We start from the raw sequence: 24389 nt of genomic DNA, 5'->3' as shown, positions 1-24389 counted from the left end.
GTCCGTTTATGGGAAGGGGATCCCTCTCCGGGAAGGGGATCCCTCTCCGGGAAGGGGGTGCGTGCGGCGCTCGGGGATGCTCTGCGGGCAGGGCTGCCTCTCCCGCATGCCCAGCGCCTCTCCTGCCGGCGGACCCGGAGCAGGTTTGCTTTTCCTCTCTCCTTGCGATTCCAGCCCAGCAATTCCATCCTCAGGGAGGTACGGCGACCTGTTTGTCCTGCTGGTAACGCTGTGAGCGAGCCGGGCCCTGCGACCCCCCCGGCTTCCATCGCGGGAAGATGTCGTGCTGAGGGTTAATTCTGGCGTCGGGCTGAATTTAGGCAGGTTCGGAGAGGCACTGCCTGCGTTCAGCATCCGAATTTAAAGTGGGTCATACAGTGCTGAAGTGCAGCGTTTGTAATCCGTGTTGAGGGTGACGCTGGTGCGTCTGTAGAGAGAGCGGGTTAAAGCCTCAGCCTTGGGGCTCCAGCAGCAGCTCAGGTTACTCATTGATGGGGCGCTGACACTCGGCAGCTCCCAATTCACTGTGGTCAGGTGTCAGCAGACGCAGTGGTCGACTTTAACCTGGGAAATATTCACCACAAATACTAAACTTGTTTGAAGAGGTTATTTGTTTTTAAATTTTGTTAGTCCGCTTAAAGGCATAAGACCATCACTGTGTTTTTGCACCACGTTGTCAATACTTTTTACTGTGCAAATTTGTCATCTTGGTTTATGTAATATCTGCTTGTTATATATATTGTGTTGAATATTAATTGCTATGAAAATTGTCATTTTGTGCTGGAAATCACAGTGTTTTGGGGTATTGTTAGTGAATTCAACATTATGAGAAGACTCATTTGTATTTATAAGTCCGTAGCGGTGCTACTATTTTTAGTAGATGTTTTTCATCAGCTTTGCAGTTTTAAGTAGGCCAGATGCAGAGTGATTTGGGTTTTGTTTGTTTGTTTGTTGATGGTGTTCAGGGCCAGTTACTTTGTGTAAAATGCACCCATGATCCTCTTGTTGTGGCACAAATCCACAATTTTAAGTATTTTTTTTGTTATTCATGTGTTAGACCTTTTCAGGATGAATGTTGCTTTCTATAGACTTGGCATGTTGAGAAAGATATATATGACCTTTTAACAATGCTGGAATTGATGAAATACTAAACTCAGATGGATTAGGCATTTGTTTTGGTGCATTTGGGCTTAAATGTGGTTGTCTTGATGTAATGTGGTCTAATTTTCATAAATTCTCAAGCCATGATCTTTTCAAAATGAGTTTAGCACAATTGTTCTAGGCCTTTATTCATGAGAAGGAATGTATTTAGACTTTACCATTTTAAACTTTGTCAGAGCATCCTAGCTAAACATACAGTTATTAAAATATATTTGTTGAAATGTTTTACAGTTATCTAGTTTCTAATAAGCACAACTAAAGGGTTTCACTCAGTGAATTAAGTCAGCATGAACGATATTACCAGTGATTTTGCAGAAGGTATTGATGACATGGTAATGGTAAATCACACTTGTGATCAAAATCACAGCAGGGACTGTGATTTCTCATCCAGCAACTCAGATGAGTCATTTTGAAGGATCACAGATTTGTTGCTTGTTAAACGTTCTCTAATTTAACTCCATGTGCTAAACATCTGTTCTTAATTTGGAATTGTTAGCAACTGTGTTAAAAGACAACTTGTACATTACCTCTCTGCCTTGCTGTCTTAAATTCAGCTAGGAGTAGAATTAAAAAGGAAAAGTTGAAAAAAGTAGTCTTAGAACCAAAAAACCACAACTGAATATCTTCTAATGATGTTATGCTCTCCATATTAAGTTCAGCTACTCAGTTATTAGCCTAAAATAGCATCACTTCAGACATAAGAAGTTAATTTCCATCTTGCACTGACAGAAAAGTTAGATAAATTATATAGAGGTGTGTTAAAATAACCATTTTCTCCTTAAGGTTCAGATGTAGGTCTTTGCTAGAACTTGTTGCTGCTTGGGCTAGGGAATTGTTTCTTTACAATGTCCTTTAAAAAGAATAGTAGAGCTAAAATGTAAAACCTGAAGCTTTGTTTTGTTTTGAAGCACCCTCAAGAGCTGTAAAAGAGGACTTAAGAGTGAAAAAAATCTTACATAAGTTTATCCCCTTCTGAAATGTATGTCAGTTTCTTGAAATGCTGTTTTCTTTAAGTGCTCTGAAGAATTTTCAGGGGTTGTTTGCCTGGAATAAACTTTTGCACCATTTTGTGGAATAGTTCTTGAGGGAGTGACAGAATCCTGAGTGTTTCTCACTAATACATAAAATGCCTGAGCTATTTCAGGAAGAGTCCCACAGTTCTGTGCTAGCAAAAGAATAGATTTTCTTGTCCAAGTATATCTGGCTGGCAGCCATGGGGCATATTTTTGTTGTTGATGTGGGAAAAGAACAAACAAACATGTAGGAGTAGTCAGTGTTATAAACCAGTATCATGCTTGATGTTTGAGGCAATCAGTGAGGTGTTTGGCGTCTTTAAAAATTGTGTTTTGTACTTAGAGAAATGCAGTTGGGATAAAATAGATGTGCTTTTGATAGCTAAATGGTTTCTTTGGCCCACAGTTAACTCTGAGAAACTGAATGGGTACTAAGCCCTTACTACTTATCTAGTGTTTAATGGAGAAAGTTTGCCATGAAATCCTCATTTCTGTGAGCTGGCGTTGGGTAGGCTACAATATCAGCTTCAGAGAGTACATAGCAGATGTGAAGGAGAGTTAGGACCAGATTCATTGGAGGTTTTTTAACTGTCTTTCCCTTATTTTTGTACCAGTTCCCCTTTATGCCCACCTCTCCCTCCCTGCTTTTGCAAGACATAATCTTAATACAACTATGGGGAGTTGACTGTATTAAACCTTAAAATTCTGATGTAGTTTCAGGTCTTTGGCAAGATTAGTCCAGAACACTTAAACCAAAAGAAAAGGTTGTGTTATTTTTTAAGAAAACTATAGTTTTGGTTTGATAATTAAGTAAGAGTTGGAGCTGGATGATCTTCAAGGTCCATTCCAATCCATAGCATTCTCTGATTAGTTGAAGTGAGTACTGTCAGTGGGAATGTATAGGTTGTAAATGGGATGATATGTTGCCGGTTATATACCTGGGATACTTTCTGTGTTCTAAGGACCTAACAGTGATAACATGCACAGGACTCAGTTTTGTAGTTTGCAATGCTTAAGTATCTTCAGTGCAGCTGAGATCTGAGGCAGACCTTTGGAACATCGTTGTAGCCATCCATGTTATGGTGCATCCTTTTTGTTCATTTTTAGTATTTTCTTAAAATAGGATATAGTTGCATATTAGCTCAGTTGTTTAGAGCACTGTTCTAATGATGGCATGGTGCAGGTTTGAGCCCTGTGTAGGCCATTCATTCTGGTTTGAGCTTCTTTTAAAAGTAATAGCCTGGGATATGCTCTTAAGAAGCAGTCCAGAGAGGAAGAGACTATGGAGATGAAAGGGAGGAAAGACAATGCTGATGCCAAATTTACAAGCTGTTTACTCTGCCATTTTTCTCAGGTCTTGTAGAATAAAAAATTAAGTGTTTGGAAAAGGACAATAGTGTTTTGCAGGACATGGCTCAGTCACAAGGATTCTTTTGCTGCAGGGAAAACTAGTCCAAGGTTGGAGCACTTTGATTTGACTTTCTGAATCTAGGAGTTTTACTCTTGAGATGGAGAAAGGTGATACTGCTGTTTCCTCAGATGCTCTACTAACCTGAAAATGTATTTCCTTTTTTTTTCTTTCTCTTTTTCACCTTCTTTCAATGGTCTGAGAAAAGTATTACTCAGTACAAATGTGTGCAATTGCCCTGTTACTTTTGCTAGGTCACCATTGGAGCATAGGACATCAGGGAAACATTTTTCTCAAGGAAACTGGTGGTTTGTTGTTTTGGTTTTTTTTTTACAGGGACAAGTCACTTATGGTAAGAGCTGCTGTTTCAGGATAAATCAGAGCTACTCTAGTTCTGAACACTCAGATAAAGCCAAACTCTTTGTAAGGAGCTCTCTCCTGTATGCTGGTAAATCTTGCCCTGCTCCTCCAGTGGGAAACCTTCCCAGTCTCTGAATGTGTTACATATTTGTAACTTGTCATCCCTCCTAAATTGAAAAGCTAGAGTATTGCCAAAGCACTCTACAGTATCTTCTGCTTATGTTCGGGGAATTTTGTGGGTGTGCATCAGTTTGAATTTTTCAGTCTGACTTTGATTAAAGTGTCTGGCCCAGGTTTGAGGTTTTTTTGTTGGTGGTGTTTGTTTTGTTTTGTTTTTTTAATATCCCTTCATGTTCACTAAGGAACATTTGTTTTGGACAGATCAGTACTACAAATGGTGTTTTTAAAGGCATTGAAACATTAAAATATTTCTGAGGCAATGATGTGTTACAGTTAGAGACTGAGTGCAGCTTGGAAGGGATTTAAGTGCTGTTCAGGAACAGGAGCAGTGGCTATCAGGAGGTCACTAGTAATGTATCCTCTGCAAGCAGATTTCAGGAAAATTGGTTCTTGCAGTTATATAAATAAAAAGGACAGTGTATGTCAGCAGAGTGGATTTCATTCATTTATAGTGGAAAACCATAAAAAATGTGTCCACGTATGTCGGAACTCAGTGCATCCCTCTGGGTGTCCAGAGTTGCTGGGACCCCTGCCAAGGGGCTCGGAGACCCTGGCACACAGCCCAGAACACCTGTGGGTTTGATTATGACCCGTGGAGAAAATTGACAGCTTTGTATGAAGACCTGAAAGCCACAGAAGTTTAAGTAGTGTAATAGTAAAATTATCACTAGGTGAAAAAATAGATTTTGGGATTTTTAGAATAGGAGTCTTGGGGACAAGATGGAGGGACTTGGGCGTGTCCAGCCTTTCTTCTTCTTCTTCTCTACCTCCATCTTCTGCTGTCATGGTGGTGCTTTGGGATTGGTTTAGAATAGAAGTTCACTGTCTAACATAGGTGATAGGTATTGGAAAGTAATTGTAAACATGTTATACGTAGTTTGTAGTATAAAGAGATAATGCCACTTTGGGGGCAGGCACAGTGCCTCTGGCTGTCCTGCTGAGCGGACCTCAGCTGGACAGGAGAAAAATTTTTATAGATAAGATATAATAAACAACTCTGAGACCAAAAACTGAAGAATTCCGACTCATTCTTCGAACGCGCAGGCCAAAACAGAGACTTTTCACGTGTCTCGGGGCTGCAATAAACAGCAAACTCTCGAGACAGGTAAGCTTTGGAGACAGGCTCCAGCTCTTTGGGTTTTTTTCCTCCCCCTGATTTACAGTCGGCATTACTTCATAGGTATTGGTTTTATCTGTGTTGGCTATTAATCGGGGTGTGTGCTGATACTGTCAGAAAACACACCAAGAGCCTTCTGCTAATACTCCTGCAGGTTAATACAGCTTCATACCAGAAACTCTCAGTTTATTTGACTTCCAATATAGAGTCTTTACAGATAATTGTATATTCTGTCCATGGTGTTGGCAAGAGCAATTTGTGTCTATGCCTAGATAAAGAGTGAAGTTGAGCTTCATTATGGTGCCAGAGCAAACAATGGTTTGAGACCATTTTCCTTTAGGTATGTTAAAATTTTCTGAAACTGTCTTTAAGTATAACTTAAATATTTGAATGTTAGTGTTACAATACCAATTACTGTATTAAGCTCTGTTCTTGTGAGAAATTTTGGGTTTTATCCATGTAGTGTAAGCAGCAATGTCAGCCCTTTGATCAGAAAATAGATCAGTCCTTAGATAAAGAACTAGCATGTTTTATTTGTCTCCTTATGAGGAAAGTTTTTAGCAAGGAAATGCTTTTTGTTTGGTTGGTTTTGGTGGGATTTTTTGTTTGGTTTTGGATTTTTTGTTTGGTGTTTTTTTTTTTCTTACAAGTGAAAATTGCTGCTCTTTCAGTGTCAGCTTTTCAGTAAAAATCTACCGAGTAGTTTTCGCAGTACTTGAGCATTTTGGCCACTATATTGGCCATGTCATCCTATTTTAGTCATTGGAAAGAAGAAATATTTTCAGATTATTTTTTAAACATTCACAGAAAAGCTGTTTATGGTGGGAATATTTGGGCCATATGTAGCATTGTCCGGACACATATACTAAGTATTCCAGATGTTCAATATGTTTCAACAGCAGTTGTGACACAGTGTTACATTGTGTGCCTAGTTTCTTTATGCAAACGTGACTCATCTGATATTTTAAAGTTAGCATTGCCTTTTCGAAATTGCCTCCGTGTGGCACTTTCAGTTTTGATTTTGCTGAGCTGCTGATAGCCATTGAGTAATCCTTTTTTTTTTTTTTCGTTTTTAATCACTTCTTTTATCTCTTCTCAGTTAAATTCTGTGTGGTTTTCTTCTTGGAAAGAAAAACAAATCATATATAGTGCTGTTGCTCATGTATGCTACAGTAATACAGTAAACAAAAATAATTTAAACCAAGGACAGTAAACTGGAGGAATAGGGGTAGAATAACGATAGAAAAGAGAAGCAGCATTCTGATGTTCCATCTCTAAGATATGTGTAAAATTGACACATGCAGTGTGTGCCATCTGCTTCTGTCAGTATGAATGAAAATAATGATGTTATTGTAAATGTAGCTTGAAATCATGGGCAAGCTCTCACCATGTATTGCTAAAGTCTTTAGTAGACTTTGGGGGCAGGGAAGGACTGCAGTCCTAAGCTTGATCATTTTGATTCTTGATTTACTATTTTTTAGCTTGCCTTACTTTTTACTTATTATACTTATTATACTAGTTAAAACTATTAATAAGTGTAAAATCTGTATTTCAATAGGAAGTTTGTGAATTTAATTCTCTGTTTGGAAGCTTAAGTTACGGGCATAATGATTAAGTGCTAAAAAAAAAAAAAAGGTAAAACACACCTTTAATTTAAATAGATACAAACTTTGGAGGCTTTCTTTCCAGGAAAAATATGCTGCTGTTGTCTATTACTTTGACTAGGTCAGCATAGAAAACTTACTTAGCTAACTATTTTACTACCAGTTGAGTGAATATATGCAGTTATGAAGAAAACAAAAAAGCCTCATTAAAATCTTACATTTTTTGAAGAAGGCATATCACAAATATACTAATGTGGATTCTTATTTCAGGAGTTTTATTTCCCTCTTAAATGTTTCTAAACTTCAGTAAGCTTGTAGATTCTGTCATTTCACCTGCCTAGTAGATGAAGGAAAGGTGGTGAATATAGTTTTCCTGGATTTCATTAAGGTGACTGATACTGTACTTCCCAGCATCCTTCTGGACAAGTCTGACTTGTGAGCAGGTAGATGGTTGCTGGAAGAGCTGGCTGAAGGGCAGGGCTTAAAGGGTTGTAGACAGTGGGACTCCTCAGGGCTCAATCCCAGTTCTTTCACAGTTTTTATCAGTGATCTGGAGGCAGGAGTCAATGCACTGTCAGCAAGTTTGCTGATGATGCCAAAGTGGGAGGTGCTGTTGACACTCTCAAGGGACAAGAGGCCTTGCAGAGGGATGTGGATGGAGTGCTGAACAATCATCAATACCATGATACTGAACAAGAACAAATGCCAGACTATGCACCTGGGATAGAGCATACCTTCCACAAGTACAAATTTCAAGAGTGGCTGGGGAGCAGCACCACAGAAATGGGTCTGGGGATGCTGGCTGACAATAGGCTCAAAGTCAGGAGTGGCAAACCATCAAATACACCACAACTAGCTGGTCAAAAGGAGTGATCATCCCACTCTATTTAGCACTGCTGCAACTTCATTTTGAGTACTTTGTGCATTTCTGGGCCCCAAAATTTAAAAGGGATGTGAAAGTCCTTTAATGCGTGCAAAAGGACACTGAAGCTGGTTGAAGAGCTAGAAGTAATGCCCTGTGAGAAGCAGCTGAAGACACAGGGTTAATCTGGTTTGGAGAGAAGGAGGCTGAGGGGTGACCACACTGTTCTTTGCAGCTTTCTGAGGTGGTGAATGGAGAGGGAGGTTGCTGATCTCTTCTCAGTAGTACCCAGTACCAGGCCATGTGGGAATGGCTGAAAGCTGCATCCATCAGGGTAGGTTCAGACTTGACAGGAGGAAACATTTCTTTACCAAGAGTGTTGTTGAACCATGGAAGAGTTTTCTTTGAGAAGAGGTTGATGCTCCCAGCCTGACAGTGTTTAAGAGGCATTTGAGCATTGCCCCTAATGCCATACTTAAACTTTTGGTCAGCCTTGAAGTGGTCAGGCAGATGGATAAGGTGACTGTTTTCTGTCCCTTTCAACTGAATATTCTGTTCTGCACTCATGATGAGTCAAATAACAACCAGACTGTTATTTACCTGAAATGCCAGGGATTTTTTTAGCTTTGAAAACACTTTCAAAAACATGTAACACAAGAGGTATACTGGAAACAGGATTTTATTTTTCTGACTCTTTCAGAACAGATGCTCACAAGCATTATTACAATGTGCAGGTGTAGCCAGGAGCAGCTTAATGCAATCTTCAGTTTAGCCTGAAAGCCATCACTTGGAGTCTGGCAAAGGAAAGTCAGACAGCTACAGAACATTGCAAATCCCCTACATCTTGTGGAGAGCCATTTGCTGGTGGGCCTGGGTGGGGAAAACAGATTTCTGTCGCACTCACGTGTCTCTTATGGCAAGGAGTTAATGGCACAGTTTGTATCCAACACGGTTGCTATGATCTCCAGGCAAGTTTGCCCATAGAGTTTCTTGGAATATGCTGAATTATAGGCTTTTTATCTTCCTGCTAAGTGTCTTTCACCTAGGCTCTGCAGAAAATGAGCGTGCTGGTCTCTAAACATCACTTCTTCCTAGGATGTTTGTTTTGACCACATATCCTTCCTGAACCCTGCCATATAGAATAACCCAAACAATGGAACTGCCTGGAGCCAAAAGAAGTGGTGCCAGGTGAACCCAGTTTCCTTCAAATCAGAGACCCAGACACTGGGTCAGACCATAGATGTCAAGCTGTCTTGAAAATATGTTACTGATATTGTAGAAACACCCTAAAAAATATCTAAAATATTAGCCTTTATCAGAAACAGGAAAGTTGATAACTGACTGATACACAAAGAAGGCTCTTTGTAGGAAAAAAACAACTCAGAAGTTTTTTAAGAATGTGATTTTCACTCTTTATTTGATAATTAATTTTTTTTCTGGCTGAATTTGCATTTTGGCTTTCAAAAACACAAACCCCAGACATTGTCGCACCCAGTTTATAATTTTTTCTCTGTTTTTAAATTATTTTGGTTTTTAAAAAGCACAATAACCATGCCAATAGAACAATAACAATGTCGTCTATCACTTTGGATGCAAAAGCTCAAGTAATGTGGCAGCATGAATTTAGGCCAAGCAGTGCCTGCTTCCTGAATAACAAGAATAAGGATCAGTAATAGTCACATGCAAAAGAATTGTGTGGTTTTTTTCAGAAGTGTGACACATCTTAATGACAAACACACCTTTTTTGCCTTCCTAAACTTGTTCCACCACTGAGTTTCTTGGCCAGGGATGCATAAAAAGCACTCCTGTGCCTGCCTGGTGCTTGTGTTGCCCTCATGGAGCACTGAAAAGTGGCAGCTCCCCATGGGGCTGCAAGCCTGGAACTCTTCCAAGCACAGGCTGTTTTGCACAAGCAAGAACCCCTGGAGAAATGGAGCCAAGGGAAGAGCAGAGCTCACTCCCACTGCAAACTTGTGATGGGTGAGAGAGTTGAGGCATGATTGGTGCTTTGGAAGTGCAAGGAAGGAGAGTTGTTGTTGCTGGTAGTGCTCAGATGGGAAGGAAAGTGTCAGGCCAAGTCACCATCCAACACTAAAAGGGAAGTGCTGCTTTTTAACAGTCCTCATGTGCCTGTAAGACAGCCAAGAAGAATTTAAGATTTTTTTGTGCACCCACCTGAAACCATCTGAGAATGTTGGTGTGATGAAATAACTGATTAGGTCATTCAGGTACAAAGGAACTTTTTGTTCTAATTAATGAGAGAAACTATGGGAAACAATTTTTAGCACATACTAGGTGATTAATCAGTTTGCAGAGCTGTTGCAATGAGTGCAAAAAGCTGCCAAGCTATGTCTGTTCAGTTAAAGAATCACAACATTTTGATGTCAGCTTAGTGTGGTGAGAGGCCCTTCCATGTGTCCAAACATGGATCTGATGGATCAACAGGCAGAGCAAGACTAGGGACAAATTCCCTTACTGTGAGTATCCCCTGTCTGGAGGGCTTTGAGGCAAAAAAAGTCTGTCAGCAGTGAGGATTTCAGAGTACATGGGATTTATAGGCTAAGTCTGATGTTTTGAGTCATGCTTGAAAACAAACTGGTAGCCAACACATTTTAAAACCATGCTTTTCTCTTTGCAAGGGGCCCCACAAGGCAAATGGATGCTGAACTAGCACATTCTGAAACAATTCACTCTGGCTGTACTATTTGCATTGCCATCCTGTGCTGTATCTAGCAATAATCCAGACTGGAAGTAACAACGTCCTATATATTTGGCACTGAGTTCCACATCAAAATAAAATAAATATTTTAGCCAATATAGATGGAATTTGTTTTGAGGTTCAGGTGTTACTTTTCTTTTTATTTTCTTTTTATTTTGAAGTATAACCATTGATGGCCTGATGTGAGGTTTGTGTCTCATCCCAAACATTTTCCTATGGGCTGCTGTTACATAGCAGGGCATTTTAGTGTGAGGGTTTTCAGTACAAAGCAAGTGCTGTTTACAACACTGGAGTGCAGTGATCCTGCTCACACCCTCGGGTTCAGGTGCCCAAAGTTCACTGCAGTGCTCAAGGCACCTGATCAAACACACAGCACTTATGTCTCCCTCCTCTACAGCCCTTTGCCAGCCATGTTTCAGGCAGCTGCTGTAGAAATAAAGGAGGAAGATACAAAGGTGCATTGTGCTTGTCCACCCTTGCCCGGTGCTTTGAATTCCCTAAAGGCTCTTCTGTGTGACTTGACCTAGACATTGACCCTCCCTGGCTGACTTTGTCTTCCTCAGCTGTGGTGTGTGTGCTCTGGCAGCTCCCCACACCACCTTTACTGTTCCCCTGTGTCCTTGTATCGTCCCTTGTGTTTGCCTAGTGGTGTGTTACAGACTCCCTGTTGAGCTCTGGCTGACTGTGTTCTTGCAGCTTTGGAGTTGAAACGCTGTTGAAAGACAGGAGTGGGAAGAATTTCTCTATCTCTTACAATTTACTTAAAGATAATCCACCCAGGAGGAGGCAAATTTTTGTTCTTGAATTTCAAAAAGCTATTCCCCCAGTGTTACAAAAACTTGTCTGATGTGGCTTGTACTGCAGGATGTATAGCTTAATCATCTGAGCATTTTGCATATAATTAAATTTTCTGTGTGTTTCCATGAAACTTTTTTGACCTTCTGAGTCCACCCTTTCTAGAAGCCTTAATTGGGCAAATGTTCTCATGGAGGATTTAAGTGAATCATGCATCAAACTGCCCCAGTTTTATAGGAAATTCAGCCTGAAAATTCTTTCAAAAGCCTTGTAGTCAGAAGAGACTTAGGGTAATTACATTACCTTTAACCACTAGTTACACGCACTTTTTTAATGGAGAAACTGTCTGGCAATGTAAGTTGCTATAGCAGCTGAATTTACAGAGCAAATAGCAGTGTATATGCTTTATAGAATGATTACTACGCTACTCAAGGATTTTAATGGACTTTTCATCTCTTGTTTGTGTCAGCTCTGGATGTGCTATTAACCAACAGTGCTATTTTTAAGGAATTGTGTGTGGAAATTCCTTTGTCTTCCTATTTATTGAGAGCATTTAAGTCAGTATTGAAAACCTTAAAGGATGCACAGCATCATGCTTTTTATTCATTCTATTCAATGATCTCACTCTAGCAGCATGGAGAAATGACCCTTTAAATCTAGGCAGTGGTCCCTTATTTCATATGGCCTAATTGAATATTAATTCTCTTGCTTCACAAATCCTCTGAGAGATGAAGAGGAGCTTGATACTGTGTTAGAAACAATTTCAAGGGCCTACTTGCCTAATTCTCTTAGTCATCAGTTTAGAAAAAAGAGAACTGACATTGTAAGATGAAAATAGCTCTTGGGATTATGGGGGTTTATTGACTAATGTGGTTTGGTTTTGTTTGTTTGTTTAGAAATCCTTCCTGTATGGATCAGCCTTCTAGTGATGGTGAAACTGGGAGAAGACCACTCTAAGCAAACCCAGGATGATTCGGGTCCCAGCTGATGCAGAAAATGCTCACAGTAGCAGTGTGGAATCTTGTCCTTCCTTGCGGGATGTCCACTCCATCAACCCCACACAGCTGATGGCAAGGATTGAGTCATATGAAGGCAGGGAGAAGAAAGGCATATCAGATGTCAGAAGGACTTTCTGTTTGTTTGTTACATTTGATCTCTTATTCATAACCTTACTGTGGATAATAGAATTGAATGTGAGTTGTCTTTTCAGTACCTACCCTTAGACGGTATATTAAGGTTTTATTCATTTCGGAGATGGTTGATAAGTTGCTCCTTTCTATCCAAAATTATGTTATTTGTATCTACTTTAAGTTTAAGCAGCTTGTTTAAGCGTCCATGAACATAGTACCTACTCAATTGCATCTACTTTTATTCGTTATGTGTTTATCTTCTTATTACGAAACCTTTTGATGTTCCTGTAGTCTGTGAACCATGCTGAAAAAAACATTTGAAATCCAGTGTAGTCTTCAGGCATCAAACAGAAATGTTACTGTACATCTTTGAATTTAGCAAGAAGTGTGAATTTTAACAGGATTCAAGACTCTGCCTTCTGAGTAACTTTAAGTCAGTGATATTTCACTGAGGTGTTAGTCCCTGAAAAGACTTCTAATGGCCAAAACTTTTCTTTTGTTGTATTTTCTTTGATGTAAACTTCGTGTGTTATACATTATGGATGGCAGGGTGCATTTAAACAACATAAACTCCCAAGTTGCCACCTTTTAACTCTGGCATTTGTAATCTGGAAAATGAGGCTGTTCTAAAATTTCCAGAAAGCAACAGGATAGATAGCTCATTTGTTGTTACTTCATAAGTAGCATCCTTGTTCTTGAGCTGGGTTTTAACATGTAATCTATTTTGCATTTAAGAAAGGACACACTAGGGAGGAATCCCTTTTCTAGAAAGAAAGGTCTTGAGTAAATATTTTTATCATCATTTCTTTACTAGATAAATAACCTTGATTATTGATTTACATTATGAAGCTTCAGGAGCTGACTGTTCAATAGTTCATTGACACAGTGAAAAATATTCATTCTTATTTAATTTGAGAAAGAAAATTTTGCTTGCCCAAATGATGTAATTTTGGGACTAGACTTTCTCTCTAGGTGGAAAAGTGGTTGTAGCAGTCTGATGCAGTTCTTTTTTTAGGCCAGTTTCTCATGAGCTTGTACGACTAAGAGGAACAGAGTGGGTTTATATCTCTTGTTGAGGTTTCAGAGTACAGATTTGCACGAGTGCTCTCAGAATACTGAAGATTCTGAATAGAAAATGCCACCAACTCATGGTATCATGGTGTTTTTTTTTGAATGCTACAGTATCAAGGGACCTCAAGATTACAGCAGTTTTCTTTGTAAAAAGCTGTATTTTCAGGACAACATATTATGAACCAGTGTCTTATACTGCCACATGTCAGCAAGAATAAAGAATAGGTTTTTGTCATTAGAAGTCAATGAGATTAGAAGCTAAAATTTGATATCTGGGATCTGGCATGTGCTTAGGTTTTTTTGTTCTGTTTTTCTTTGAATTGCTTTGTTTGTGAGAAGTCAAATAGCATTGTGTTAGGACCCTGTGTTATTGGTGCATAAGTAATGGGTCAGAAATGCTGTGAGACTTCCTGTAAACATTGTTTTCACTTTGTTGCTGTTATCCAGTTTCCTTGGGTGTAGTGTAGCTTATTGTTAAATGCTTTGGGGAGTAGCTCCATGGTATTTTGAGCAAAAATCAAGGCTTCCATGGTTCTCTGTTTATCCTTATTTTAACATGGTGCTCACACAGCCACATAGTGATGAACAGCTTGGAGTGAGGGAAGTTGATCTTCCTTGTTTGTGCTGGAAACAGATAATCACACTTGATGCAGTAGAGCAACCAAGGGAAAACTGCATTTTGAAAGTGGCTATTTGTTAGGTAGCCGTAGAGGGGAGGAGGAGGAGAAGAAATAGAAGAAATTCAGAGGTGGAGTGACTAGTCTCAGGAAAACACTGTCCAGCAGTGTACTTGGAAAAGTGTGGAAGTGTGTAGACTGTGTTGCTTTGAGATAGTGAGCATATGTTGTTGGTGTGCTTTGGTAGCTCCTTTCCTTAAAAATATGACAGTAGTCGAATTAAGTTTTAAAGCCTTCTGTTGGTGTTGTTCTACATAACTATTTCATGCAGTGCTTAATTATGGAATTTCATATTAAAAACAGTTGGAGATGGAAGCTGAGGTTTTTAATTTTCAACTAAGATAGATACTCCTTCTCATTCTCTGAGGCAATACATTAAATTATTTTCATTCAAGGCCAGTTTGAACAGTAGAATGCTTCCACTGGAAAGAAACATGGTGGCTAAGGAAGATGTAATTTTGAATCTCATCAGCAAATATGGAAGAATTAAACTTGAATGTTAGCTATTTGTGTGAGATTATTCTAATAGTTGCAGCTTCTGCTTTTTTTACTGAGGATCTTTTGGCTCAGCTCTCTTAACAAATTGTGTGAGGGCTGATAAGAGATCTGAAGTATGAATTCAGTTTCTGTTCTGTTTCCTATGTGGAACATGTGACTAACTAGAAACTGGGTTATGGTTGGCTTTTTGATCAGCTGTTTTGATGCTCCTTATAAGAGGTAAAACACTTTGTGAGTTTTTTTAACAGTCCTTAACATTTAAGCATTTATTCCTCCCTCAGTAGCTTGTTTGCTTTTATTTTGGGACAGCCTGAAATGTTGCTTGCCTAGGCCAGATCATAATCCTAAATGTTTTCACTTTGAAAAGTCTATGTCATCTTGAAAAACAAAAAACAGCAGTAGTCTTGACCTTATCATTCTTGGCAGACAGCTCTTCTGTATTTAGTTTAATGATATTTTTGTATATCAGCAGGGAATTATTAGTTTTACTCTTCATATTTCTGTGTATTTTGTTTTCTGAAGCTGTGTGTGTTGTTGTTCCTTTGTAGGTAAAAGGAGGCATTGAGACTACCTTAGAGAAAGAAGTCCTACATTATGACTACTCTTCTTCATATTTTGATATATTTGTAAGTGTTCTTAAAAAAAAGAAAAAGGAGCAGTAAAAGTATAGTTTTCCCATTCCTCCTTCCACAGATATTTCCTAGTTTGAATCTTGTGAAAGGGTTGATCTCTTCTTGATAATTTAAACCAGAAAGGCCAAGTTTCACCCATCTAGGGGTTGCCCAATCCTGCTCTGGCAGCAGGCTCATGGAGCCTGTAGATAGAAATGCTTAGGGCCAATCTATTTGCATCTTTAGCTTTGGGGTGTGTGGAAAAGCAGATGGAAAACCTGGTCAAGAATGTGACTTTGGTGTGACATAAGGTAGTTCATTAAGAGGACGAGACCCATAGCCCTCCACTCTAAAATCATTTTGCTTAAACCAATATTTTTGTCCTTCATTGGGCATAAGGTGGCTGCAATGAGGAGAGATTTGTGCCCAGGGTGGCCTGCACAGGGCAGGTTTTTCAGAGTTCTATGTTTTAATTCCAACAGCAAAAAGAGATGACATGATGATGCTCTCTTACTACGTATAAGTACCTTAGGCACATAAGAGGAAATCTATTGCATTAGGAAATTTCTTTCTTTAAGCAAGTCTATAGCTGCAATGCATTTTGCACTGCACAGCCCGAGTAAAAGCTTTTTCTTTACAGTTCTTCTAAAGGGCAAGATTGTTAATTCTACTAGATCTTCTTTGCCTTGCAGAGATGACTTGGTTTGGTATCAGTCATTTTGTACTGATGACCATATCCGGAATCTCTCTTTGAAATTGGTGTAAAACCCCATCCTTACTTCTGCATTGGGCATTTGCTGTGTCAAGTGAACTTACATACTACTTCCTTCTCCCTTTTCCACTGTTTTGCTGGCAGGGTCTCCATGATATAGCATTCTGCAGAAGGCAAAAAATGTTATCTGTAGCCATTGATGCTCTGGAAATTACTTTATCCTGTAGGTGAACCAAGGGTTAAGAACATGTAATGCAAAATAATAAACTTTTATTCCCTGGGAAGGGACTAGAACTTAAAATTTTGCAAAATTGTTTGTGGATTTTTACAGGATTTCCTCTGTTTCTACTACACATTTGCGTAAGATTAGATGGGTTTGTCATACCTCTGCCCATGGCTGTCTTTGATTTCTCTTCATTTTTAGGTATTTGTTTCACACTTTGTCTCCAACTTGCTTTAAAAGATGTGTTCAGAAGCTAAAATCTACTGTCAGAAAATAAACAGGGAAATTGAAGCTCAGGGTCTCTGATTCAGAGATCTCATCTGTCTGCTATTGATTTAATTTTCTGGCCTACAAATACCATAACTTTCCTTTCTCTAGTTGCAAATAGAATGACTTGTTATTGTGGGCATCTACATAAAGAAAAACTGATTGTTACAATGTTAATATTTCACAAAATACAAGAAGTATAGTGGCACACTGCTAAGATCAGTGAGATGCTAAGTGATGTGAAAGGTATTTGCTGGATTAACTGCATCCAACTGTTAATCTGGATTAACATAACTATTTAGATTCCAGTCAGCTAAACTGATCATGAAGACACTTTGTATAGCTTTCTTATGTTTCTAACTTATTCGTGGAATGGTACATGCTTGCACATTTGAGCCTGTCTAGGCAGGTGGGTGTTGCCATTTGCTTTACAAATGGGAAATCACCTTCTATTTCTGTTTTATAAGGACACATTCAAATTTGTTTCTTGGTAACAGAACTTAGACTGTCCTAAGTTTCTTTGTAAGTAGTTAGTATTTTCAGTGAGCTGAGAATGTTGTGGTTCTTCTGTGTTCTGAATTAACCAACCAATATTTTTTCCTCTCTCTATAGCTACTGGCAGTCTTTCGGTTTAAGGTGTTAATACTTGCATATGCAATGTGCAGACTGCGCCATTGGTGGGCAATAGCTGTGAGTAGTGGCCAAGCATAATGGAGTTTTTCCTAGAATGGATCAAGCAGACAAAATTTTAGGTGCTGCTTGTATGTTAAGAATCATCTTGATGGTGTATATATAAAAAATTTGTTGCACAGTAACAAATTAAAAACTTGTTTTCTGGAAGAATGTCAGCCTAAAGGCAAGACTTTAAGAGAACAGTGGGTGTGGTTCTTATTAGGTATAATGTTAAAACAAATTGAAGGTTTATTTTTAATCCAGTATGGATAACTGCTTGTTACCTCTGAGACTTTCAATCAATGTTGGAAATATATTTGCATTTGTAATAGTGAACCTTCTTCGAAGACAAGAATTGTCCATTAAGTCCCACATTCTTTAAAAAGTTGTAGCTGCTGCCCGTTGAGCACTAGCACCTGTAGTGCTTCATACTCCAGTACAAAAGGTTGAATATTCATCCCTTCTTAAAAAGGAAGTTCTCAAGAACTGTAGGCAACCACAGTGGATTGGAGCCAGTATCTTTAATGCAGCTTTATGGTGTGGATGACAAAGAATGCAAAATTTGGTGAAACATTGATGTTTCCACCAGTCAATATTATAGGCTGTAATACACTAGGTGGCTTAGTGCTTTGTAAATCAGACTTTTTTTTTCCCCTTACACTGTGGTAGGTGCATGTAGAGCATGTTCATGTGTAACTTTCTTCAAGTGAGTAGCATGCAGTTTGCTTAGTACTCTGAGACTACATGCCATGATTTTTATAGATTGTGTTAATAACAGGACACAATCACATATGTAGTGGCTGCTGCTGCTCTGATTGTGCTAACATTTAAATGCATGCTACTCTGAGACTACATGCCATGATTTTTAGATTGTGTTACTAACGTGGCACAATCACGTACATAGTGGCAGCTGCTGCTCTGATTGTGCTTATATTTAAATGCATGCCTCCTAAAAGTCCTTGCTCTTAGTTGAGTAGCTTTAGAGTCTTTCTTAACCCTCCAAATTGATGCCTTTGTTTGTGAGGTGGTGAGAGTGAACCCACTCTCATAATTTTAGATACATAAAGCTTCACTGAAGATTTTGCCAAAGCTTTGAATTTTAACATCCTACCTGTGATTAACAGAAGTTGGTTCTGCTGTTTTTTAAAGAATTGCTGGACCCAAATGCGCTAGAAAATATAGAGGCCTTGCTTATGTGAACAGTACTTGTTCACTGCTTTTTCAGATTTTGGGGGTTTTTAAGATATTTTATCCAGCACGCTGATTTTTTAAAATATATCAGGGAATATCAAGTCTTAAAAAAAAATTAAGATACCACTTCATGAATTAAAATATTTATTCCAATTTATTCCCACAAAGATGTTTTGTTGTTTTAAATGGATATTTCAATTTGGATGGTAGTGAAAAGCATTTGGAACAACTGCTGTTTGCTTTTTTCCCAAATACATAAATAGTTGGGTTTTTTTTAAGGGACTTGATGAATAATCTACACTATCTTCGTTTTACAGTAAGATCACAATTTACATACGCAGGCAGTTTAGATTCTACAAAATGCTATGTGGAAATCAATGTTTGGAGGTGTTTATATTAAAAGTTACCTTTTATAAGGTTATTTTGATAACACTTTAAGTTAATTGTATCATGCTTGTTACATTTTATTAATCTATGTGATGTTGCTGTTGTAAGTAAATATTTAGAGTTGCAACTAATAGATAATGGCAGAAATAAGAAGCTAAATCCATTCATTAGTTTATCTCTTCTGTCTCTTTCAGTTTACAACAGCAGTGACCAGTGCCTTTTTATTAGCAAAAGTAATTATTTCACAGGTATATATTCTAATCAAATGTTTGTTTTACTTTGTTTTCTTAAAAGCAAGATTCTTTAGAGTAATTTTTGTAATGTTTTCTTTCTTTCTAGCTGTTCTCACAGGGTGCTTTTGGCTATGTACTGCCCATCATATCATTCATACTTGCCTGGATTGAAACTTGGTTCCTGGACTTTAAAGTGTTACCACAAGAAGCTGAAGAAGAAAATAGTAAGTTTGTGTTATTTCCCTTCAGTCACTGCAGTTGGCAACACTTGATCCCATGTTAACTGGCAGAAGAATGGTTCTTTAAGCTTCTCAAAATTTGAAGAGCTGTGGAAAATTTAAATCAAATGGCATGATTTTTTCCTCTTTGGGTAAGGGGGAACATATGCCTTCAAAGAAGTGAGGTGTTAATTAATTTAGCGAGGCGAAGTTAAAAGTCAGAAGGGCCAGATGAGCAGTTTTTTCAAGCACTTGGGACTGTGTTTAATTTTCTATGCTTGAGGTATGAAAATTTAACTAAGCTGGGCTTGTAAAACTTTATTTTCTAGATAATGCATAAAGTGTTCGGCTCCTCTTTTAGGAAGAGTAGACACAATAACTAATTCAATGTCACTAACTCTTCTTTTGAGGTGGAAAGGGGAAAGCAAAGAAATGTTGTGGAGAGTCTGTTTCATGCACAGGCAGAATGAGACCAGAACAAGTATGAATTTCAACCTTTGGGATGAGGCACCAGGTCATCTGACACTCAATATATTCAACAAAATGGAGGAAATCCACTGTTTCAGTTGAAAGCAAATACTGCTTGAGTGGTGAGGGAGAGAAAGCTTACAGATGCTTGTGAGTTTCAATAGCAGAAGAGTAATTATACAACCAACCTGTTATTTATTCATCATTACCTGAAATAGAGTCTGGAATTCTGTTGGAAGGGCATGTTTATCTGTTAGGTAAATCAAAAAACTGTATATGGCCATGGATGCCTCCATTTTTATGTGCTCTGAATACAGTCTTTCTGCTTTGATACCTTCCCTCTTCTTTTTCACTGCTCTGAGAAAGAAGTTGGTTGAATCAGAATAGTGGGGTTTACCCAGAGAAAAAGAAACTTAGAGTAACTTTTTTTTATCTTGTAAGGGGATGAGGAAATACAGCTGCATCACAGTGTTATCTAAATAAGATAAGAAATCTAACCAGTTTGGAGACTTTTGCATTTTTTCATATTGAATATTCACAGACAAAATATTCTACACATGGAAATAGTTCATGAAGGGTGCAGAAACTGAATATGTTGAGACAGATAGGTGAAAGCAGGCCAGTAGTGAAGGGTCATAAGTGGCAAAGAGAGAAAATTATTTGGTTTTGCATGGCACTTCACTGACCATTAAAAATATATTTCAGAAGTTTTAGTTAGCCAGTGAATATTGATGAATTTACATACGGTAACCTAATCATGTAATCACACATAGTAGAAGGAAAAATTCCTTAATTCATGGGTGCAATATCTCTGTTTTGCTAGTGTGTGTCACCTTAGCTGCCAGCATTTAAATAGAAAACATGTGTTAAATTAATTGTTGATGCTTTTTATAAATATAAAATAAAATTTTAAATTTATAAATATAAATTTTAAAAATATATTTATTTAAAGAAGTAACTAGTTAGGTATGCTAATATAATACATCAGTCTTCAAGGTTCTTCATCAGTATTTGATCTTTAAGATTTTTTGTGTTAGCATTGAGGAATTATTTTCTGCTATTTTTTTTTCTTTTAGGATTTTTGATAGCACAGGATGCTTCAGAACGAGCAGCTCTTCTTCACCCAGGAGTCCTCTCTGACGGACAGTTCTATTCTCCCCCTGAGTCTGTAGCAGGTAGTTACATTGGCTCAGTGGCAGATGTTTCATATTCACTTTACACTCCTGCATATTTCATGGCCTTCAAGAGGGGAAGGGGAAAAATATATTTTTGTTTTTAAATGAAAACTGTATTTATCATCCTAAAATGCAAGATTTTTTTTTGTTCAGTAATTCAGTTTAGTTACTGTCTACCAGATGAGTTACAAGACATGTGATTAGTGTATAAGTCATAATTAAGTCGTATTCTGACTAAAAGCAAGGTAAGTCTGAAATAAAATGGCACCACAACTGAAAGAAGGCAGTTATGGTTTGCTTCTGCCATTGGTGATCCTTGTGGGTCCCTTCCAACCTGAGATGTTCTGTGACTCTGTGGTCTCTTATCTGCCAGCAACAGCATTTATGCAGCAATGCACAATTTAATCCAGCCTAAATTTGGAGCTTTATACTGTCTTAGGATAGACAATGAATCTGAAACTGCTATAAGGCAAACTGAAATTTCAATCAGAGCTTCTTGTCTTTTCTCATAACAAAAAGACATAGCGTTCTCTCTAGAAAAAGGTTCACCTGTCTGAGTAAATCAGATATATCTCTGCATATCATTTGCTTTGTCTAGTTGAGATATGGGCTGATTAAATCAAAAATAAATGTAAATCCTGCAAGATCCAAGAATGCATCTCAAGCATTTCAAGGAAATAAGTAATTTCTTAATTAATTGAATCAATTTGAGTTACCTGAGAATGCAGTGGTGACCCCCAACTCCTATATCAGTCTTTTTCCCCTAAAATGTAAACCTCCTTTGCAAAGCTGTGCTGTATAATGCAAAATAATTAAAATAACATCTGGTAGTTGCTACCGGTAAGTTTGCCTCTCTTGCAGTATATAGTTACACATGTTGGTGATATTTTTCATTTTAATGTCTGTCTGGTTTCTCTCTGCTGAGCTTCTTGGCTTAGTGAATGACTCTGAGCTCCATCTAGGGGTCACTGAGCATTAGTGTCGAGTATAACCAGCGATTCAAAGTGAAAATGGATTTTAGCTAAAACTGTGGGTCTGCTTTGAGGAATAATGGAAGTATTGTACTGGACTCAGCTGTTCAGCCTGGGTTTTGCGGGGGTTTTTTAGCAACAGAATACCCAGTGTGAGAGGAAGTGCTAGTGAGGCTAACACGTTTGTCTAGACATTGTGGCTGGATCAGTGTTGCTCGTGCAGTGAGATGTTGTGTTTCAGTATGCATGTATTGACTGTAGGTGTGCCATTACTTTCACCTTGTCCAATGGGATTCAGTAACAGCTTGGGTGCTTTCTCCAGGTCTGCCCTGACTGCCAAGTATATTTTAAGCACCCTTTATGGGTATGAGACACAAAAGAAACAGATTAATATATTTGAACTAACACACACTAGTAGGCACAGAGTGAAACTGCTGGATAGTGTAGAGTAAAAATAGCTCGTGATTAAAATTTTTCTTCAAAAATCTGCATTTCTTTCTGAGAAGATAAACGGTGGATTATTCTAAGAGAGCAATTTTTTGTAACTTTGCCATACATATTGATTTGACAAATATTTAGAGATAAACTATCCCCTGTGATCGTGCAGCAGGGGATAAACCTCTCTACTGATATGGCAAAATTTTCTAAAACAAATCTTTGCTTTTAGGAGGTGACATATAAAATGAGCTCTGCTGGAATTTTCAGCATATTTGTCTCTTTTTGTCTTTCTTGAAGCTACATGTGTCCAGGGACATGCCCTGGAGCCGCTTCTTTATATGAGGTGACCCTTCATCTTTGACATTGGTTACTTGGTAACCAAGTCTATTCTGGAGGTTGCAGGTGGAAAATCAGCCTGGAAAGAGTAAATTTATTCAGTTTCTGTACAATTTGAGCTTCAAAATGCAGCTGATATGCTATTCTAAGAAATGGAAGACATTCAGACTAATTTGTCCAAAAAAAAAAAAGCTTAACGCTTTTGTGTCTTTTAACTTCTCTCAACTGATCTACAGCATTCTTGTCTTCCTTTTCAGGTTCTGATGAAGACTCTGAAGAAAAACAAGACAGTGAAAAACCAATTGTATAGCAAATAATAAAAAGCAGGTAAGTTCCTTTGTGTAGAACCTGAATATTCCTAAAGATATGCTTTTTCTTCCTAGTTCCTTTTCAAACAAATTAAATGGTGTGTTTACTCTTAAGAGTTTATAATTTTTGAACTCAGTCTGTCTCTCATAGCAGCCTTCAAGAAGGAAATCCTGCAAAGCTCTTGAGAGCCTAGAGTCAGGCTCCTTTGCATTTATTTTTTGTTTCTCCTGGAAAGAACAGTGGTGGACCAGAAGTGTAAAAGCTCCTTTTTTTGGTAGCAAAGAGATATACTTCTTTGGAGATGAAAGCACAAGAATGCTAAGAAGAGGTTTTCTTTCGTTTAAATCTAGGACAGATATGTCTGAAGATTTCATGGGCAAACCTGATTTGCTGTTTCCCCTCCTGTTTAGTACCACAAATGGGTTACACTGGAGCAGCCTCATCTTAACATTTTTGTAGTGTACTTTGTTTAAATATGAAATTACTTCCTTATTTTGGAAATGACTTAATTTACTTCTGGAATTATCATGCCCCATGCTTTCACTTCACCACTCACAGCAAAGCTCAAGCTGGGGGAGGTATTAAATGTTCTTGAGGAGCTGAAACTTCTGATTTGAAGCCTTCTAGTGCTCACCTGGAAGAGTGGATGACCTTTTCTTTTGAGCCTACCTGTTTACAGTATCTGTTTGTTTACCCCCATCTTCATTCATCCTGACTTGTGTGATCTGTTACAGAAAGAAAATATCTGCAGGAAATTGTTGGGGGTTTGGAAACTGGCAACAGAGTCTGTGGCTGACTTGCTGGCAGAGCTGCTGACAGGAGAGTTTACTCGTTAGAAAGTAAAGGGAACGGTTCCCATGTACTGTAATACCTCATTAAGATGTACCTTGTTGACATATGTATATTAGGTTGCCTCCCAGGTGGTATGAAAGTATTTGTCCACAATGTATTTTATTATTCAGTGATTCCTGAAGTTGATCTTCTAATGACTAGGTAATTACTGGAAAGTGTTGTCTTGTGTACCTAATCAAGAGACTGGTAATATAATGAAGTAAAACTTCTGTGGTGGAAGTATATTTAATAATTGTTGGGTCTCACTAGATAAAATTATTTTATGTTATTGCTGTTTGTCGTTAGTTTATGTTTACTTTTTTTTAACTCCATGCATTTTCTTTTTTTTTAATGGATATGTTCACTTTCTAAAATAAAAATGTTAAAACATGAGTAATGCATTATGATATTTCATTACTTTGTCATTGGAAAAATCTACATTTACCACTTCTGTGTATGTGGGGCAATAAGGACTCCAGTTTGCATAGATTTTGTGCAAAATGTGTTATAGTACTGTTCGGTGCTTCCTACATGGCCTGTAGGGAGGCCATGTTAGTGATAGTGGCACATCACTTCTTTGGTGCATTGGCTTCAGTATGCGCTTCCTAAAGTTCGCTCCTGTAATTGCTGAATGAAAATAAAAGCCAGGACCAAGTTTATCCCTTACATTGCTTCAGAATAGCCAAGGTCTGTTTCAGAGGATGCAGGAAAGAATAAACTATGAGAAGAAAGAGAAACTCAAACCCTGTCAT

General features: G+C 38.2%; 1 protein-coding gene across 5 annotated transcripts; it reads left to right on the top strand.

Moving 5' to 3' along the window:
* Positions 1-12: 12 nt before the first annotated feature.
* Positions 13-24030, top strand: STARD3NL (STARD3 N-terminal like). Of its 5 annotated transcripts, none has more exons than XM_005424163.2 (9): positions 13-143; positions 12116-12412; positions 15144-15221; positions 17021-17098; positions 18853-18906; positions 18998-19115; positions 20654-20752; positions 22755-22824; positions 23541-24030. In XM_005424163.2, the coding sequence occupies exons 2-8, from the start codon at positions 12188-12190 to the stop codon at positions 22805-22807; spliced, it is 705 nt and encodes a 234-aa protein (XP_005424220.1). In that variant the 5' UTR covers positions 13-143; positions 12116-12187; the 3' UTR covers positions 22808-22824; positions 23541-24030. The 5 variants fall into 5 exon arrangements, with proteins under 5 accessions (XP_005424220.1, XP_030915445.1, XP_005424221.1 ...); XM_031059585.1 differs by having other exon boundaries at positions 63-198; XM_031059586.1 differs by lacking the exon at positions 13-143 and adding an exon at positions 232-324.
* The last annotated feature ends 359 nt before the right edge of the window (positions 24031-24389 follow it).

The sequence above is a fragment of the Geospiza fortis genome, unplaced genomic scaffold (genome assembly GCF_000277835.1).
Source record: "Geospiza fortis unplaced genomic scaffold, GeoFor_1.0 scaffold120, whole genome shotgun sequence".
NCBI lineage: Eukaryota > Metazoa > Chordata > Aves > Passeriformes > Thraupidae > Geospiza > Geospiza fortis.
Note: the sequence above shows the minus strand (reverse complement) of the source record. Positions and strands in the feature narration are given on the sequence as shown.

Bases quoted from the DNA above. Each gene is read 5' to 3' on its own strand.
- STARD3NL (XM_005424163.2), top strand. From the start codon at position 12,188: ATGATTCGGGTCCCAGCTGATGCAGAAAATGCTCACAGTAGCAGTGTG. The intron at 15,222-17,020 runs GTAAGTGTTCTT...CTCTCTCTATAG, and splicing joins CTTCATATTTTGATATATTT to CTACTGGCAGTCTTTCGGTT. The intron at 19,116-20,653 runs GTAAGTTTGTGT...TTTTTCTTTTAG, and splicing joins AGAAGCTGAAGAAGAAAATA to GATTTTTGATAGCACAGGAT.